We start from the raw sequence: 3468 nt of genomic DNA on the forward strand, positions 1-3468 counted from the left end.
AGAGTGGGCCTAGGCCCGAGAGGGGGAGGAGGCCCACTATTCCCATCCCCCCGCTTCTGCTGCATTGGGCCAGGCCTGCTGCTCCCCCCTCTCCCCAGCCCACTCCTCCCCCGCACTGCCGCCACGTTAACCCATGTCGGCCCTGCAGGCGGTGACAATGGAAGGGGGGGAGGAGCAGGCCAAGGCCTGCGCTGGTGGCCTTGCCCCTCTGTGGCATCCTGCCTCCCTCCTGTGCCACCACCGCCACCTCCAAGGAGCAAGGGGGCATTGGGGGGGGGGAAGCCAGCTCTGGTGGCCTCCCCCTACCCACTCTGCTCCATCATTGCCCCCTGCAGGGAGCAGGGCAGGGAGGGTGAGGTCAGTTTTGTTGGCCTCATCCCCCCATTCCATCAGCTCCGTTGCCACCGCCTCCATCCCGTGTCCCTGCCATCATGGTGGAACTCCACTACACTGCCACCTCCTGTCCTAACACTGTATTCACACTCTGATTGGCTATTTCAGTAAAGCGTTATGGACAGACAGACAGATAGATTGAGGCTTTTATAATATTAGAATATATATCGTGTGTATGCGCGCGCACCTGTACATACATACATACATACATATATATATATATATATATATATATATATACATACACACACACACACACACACACACACACACAGATGTATACATGCACATACATACATACACACATATAACGAAACATGAAAAAATACCTTATAATGCAGTATTATTTTATCTTTATTAATACTGTAGGGGTAAACAAATTGATTTTACAAAAAGGTTAGTCTTGCTGTATTAACCCAAATCCAAAACGGCTTTGAATTTAAGACAACCCCCACCCCAATAATTAGTTTCTATATGTGGAAAGTATAACTTTGTTATAATCTCCATGTACAGAATCTATTTGGTGGAAGGTGATCATAAATTTGTCCCTTCAGCTGCTGTGGTGGGGAAAGCAGTGGTGGGGATTGAATAGCCAGACTCCCACCCCTTTCTCCCCTATCCCATGCCACTCCCCATGCTTGTGTCTGTTCCCCCTGTGCCTGGCCTGGTGCTGCCTGCCCCTCCGTGCCTGTGCCTGCCTTTACCTCCATGCCCCCCTGAAGCCTGCCTCCCTCACCTGCTCCTCCCCAAAGCCCACCTCTTATCTCCTACTCCCCACTACAGCCCATCTCCACCACCTCCTATTTCCTCCAGCAGCCTGCACCCACCCCCTCTCCCTACAGTGTACCTGCCCTCCCTAGACTCCCTGCACATCACTCAGCCTTATCTTCTACTTCAGCTCTGCTCCCCTGGAGCAGTCAGCAGTAGTAGTGGCCCTGGCCCTGCACCAGCCCAGTCTGGCATGTGAGAAGCACCAGCAGCTTCCCTGCCTAACGAGACATTCTGGCCTGGAACAGGTGGCAGAACACATCTGGCTTCAGCCTTGAGCCTGAGACCAAAGTCAAAGCTGACCCCCCTGCCCACGCCCCCATTTACACCCCAGGCTGATACTCAAATCCTAGACAAGGCTTTACTCACCCCCCACCCCATGCTGACTCGGGGGGGGGGGGACAGACAGACCTTGTCTTGGATTCACGTAAATGTGGAAATTCTCTCAATAGATTTACTGGAAGGTTGGCCATACCTATATACAAAACCATGCTTTTCTCAATGTTTCTCCTTAAACATGGCTGTAATCTCTGGATTGTGTCCCACTCTTCTCTTTAAATTGTGAAACCCTCTGGCTGAGACCTGGTCTGTTCACTAACACTTCTTATGAAGCCAGAGGAATTACCATTGAAGGACTACTGCTACTTAACCCTGCTGAAGAATCAAGAGGACAATCACTGAAACATCCCATGAAATGTGTTAGCATCGTGTGACTAAATGTCACCTGCTCCACATGCACATTGTAGTTTAGCTCATGTTCAGAAGAATTTGCTCCTGTTTAGGTCACCTTTAAAAGGTTACGTATAGCTCCTAGCTATAGGTTACGTGTAGCCCCAGGCAAAGAAACTAACATTTAGAAAAGTGATTTGGTAAAAGCAACCCCTTCCCCCACCTTAATAATGCAAGCAATAAAAAGGCAGTGGAGTTAAAGTTTCAAGTGTGCCTCTTTTACCTCCTGAGTGTGTTCTTTATACACTTGCAGTGGACCTGTGGGGTTAGCCGTGTCCCAGATCTGCAGAGATCCATCCCCACTAGAAGTGACCAGCACATGTTCATTGTTCTCACTCCATGTCACATCAAACAGGCCATCACTCCAGTCAAAACTAAACCAGGGTAATCAAGATATTCATCCATGAGAAATGACTGCATAAATGGTTGGATCAGTTACATTTAAAGATTTACCAACATGTTCTTTAGGGTACCGTATTCACCATATGTCCATAAGAACACTGGTCTCAAGGAAGAGCCTTACAGATGGTAGTGGTAAACACAGAACAGTCTTCAGGGTTATAATAAAAACATAGAACTTTCCACCACAAACTCAGAAGACAGAAAGTACTTAGTAGATTGTTTAATAGCTATGAGCAGCAAGCTACCTAATTATCAACTGAAAAATAATATTCTCTATATCCTAAAGTTGAGTTGTTTATCATACTTATATTTAAGCCCTCTTCTCAGATTATGCCAAACAATCAGTTTGCATTTCAACTTGTTTCAAATTTTTTCTTCTAGTTGTGGCTCCACCAGTTTTCAAGTGAGAGACAGCTGAACTGTGAGGGGTGCTAACCACCTTAGAGCAGGGTGTCAAACACATGGCCTATAAACTGGATTTGGCCTGCAGAACCATTGCATCTGGCCTACCAGCAATCCAGTGCAGTATTGGAAGTGTAGGTCCATAACACCTTATACCCCTAGCACCACAGACCAGCCAGAACTCCACACCACTGGGCGGTGGCACAAAGCTGGAACCGCGTAGCTGCCTGGAGCCACATTTGGGCAGCAGCACAGAACTCTGGCTGGTCAACAGTGGCATGAGCATGCAGCAATGCTGGGCTGGGGGCATGCAACAGCGAGAAGCCAAGGGCATGCAGAGGGATGGAGCATTAGCCGGGTGCGTGCAACTGAATGGAGCCATGTTTGGGTGGCAGCACAGACATGCTGTGTGCCCCTGGACCCATGGTGTCACCTGAATGCAGCACCATGGATCCAGTCTGGAACAAGCCCCCAGTGGGGCGAATGGTCTGGGTCTGGCCCTGGGCCTGGGTGAGTTTGACATTCATACTTAAAGGTATCATATCCCCTCAAAAATACTTACAGGAAGGGGTGCACCGATAGAGATTTCTGAGGCCGACACTAATAGCCGATTTTTAAGGAGGCATATCAGCTGATACCAATCCGATTTCTGATACGCAGCCCGACAGCTTGAAGAGCAGCGTCCGGCTGCTAAGTCTGTTGTGGTAGAAGGGGTGGGGGAAGGGAAGGGGTGTGGGGGGGGGTGGGCAGATCAAGGCCCCTGTGGGGAGGGAG

The 3468-nt window shown here is 49.4% G+C and overlaps 1 protein-coding gene across 2 annotated transcripts in view; it reads right to left on the bottom strand.

Annotated features, from left to right (window-relative positions):
- PEX7 (peroxisomal biogenesis factor 7) overlaps nucleotides 1-3468 on the bottom strand; it is an 82043-nt gene that overhangs the window by 72967 nt on the left and 5608 nt on the right. For both annotated transcript variants that reach the window (XM_025211847.1, XM_006030261.3), the window contains exon 3: nucleotides 2114-2264. In XM_025211847.1, the coding sequence (XP_025067632.1) occupies nucleotides 2114-2264 (151 nt within the window). The remainder of the gene's footprint in view (nucleotides 1-2113; nucleotides 2265-3468) is intronic.

Source organism: Alligator sinensis, unplaced genomic scaffold, assembly GCF_000455745.1.
Source record: "Alligator sinensis unplaced genomic scaffold, ASM45574v1 scaffold417_1, whole genome shotgun sequence".
Classification (NCBI taxonomy): domain Eukaryota; kingdom Metazoa; phylum Chordata; order Crocodylia; family Alligatoridae; genus Alligator; species Alligator sinensis.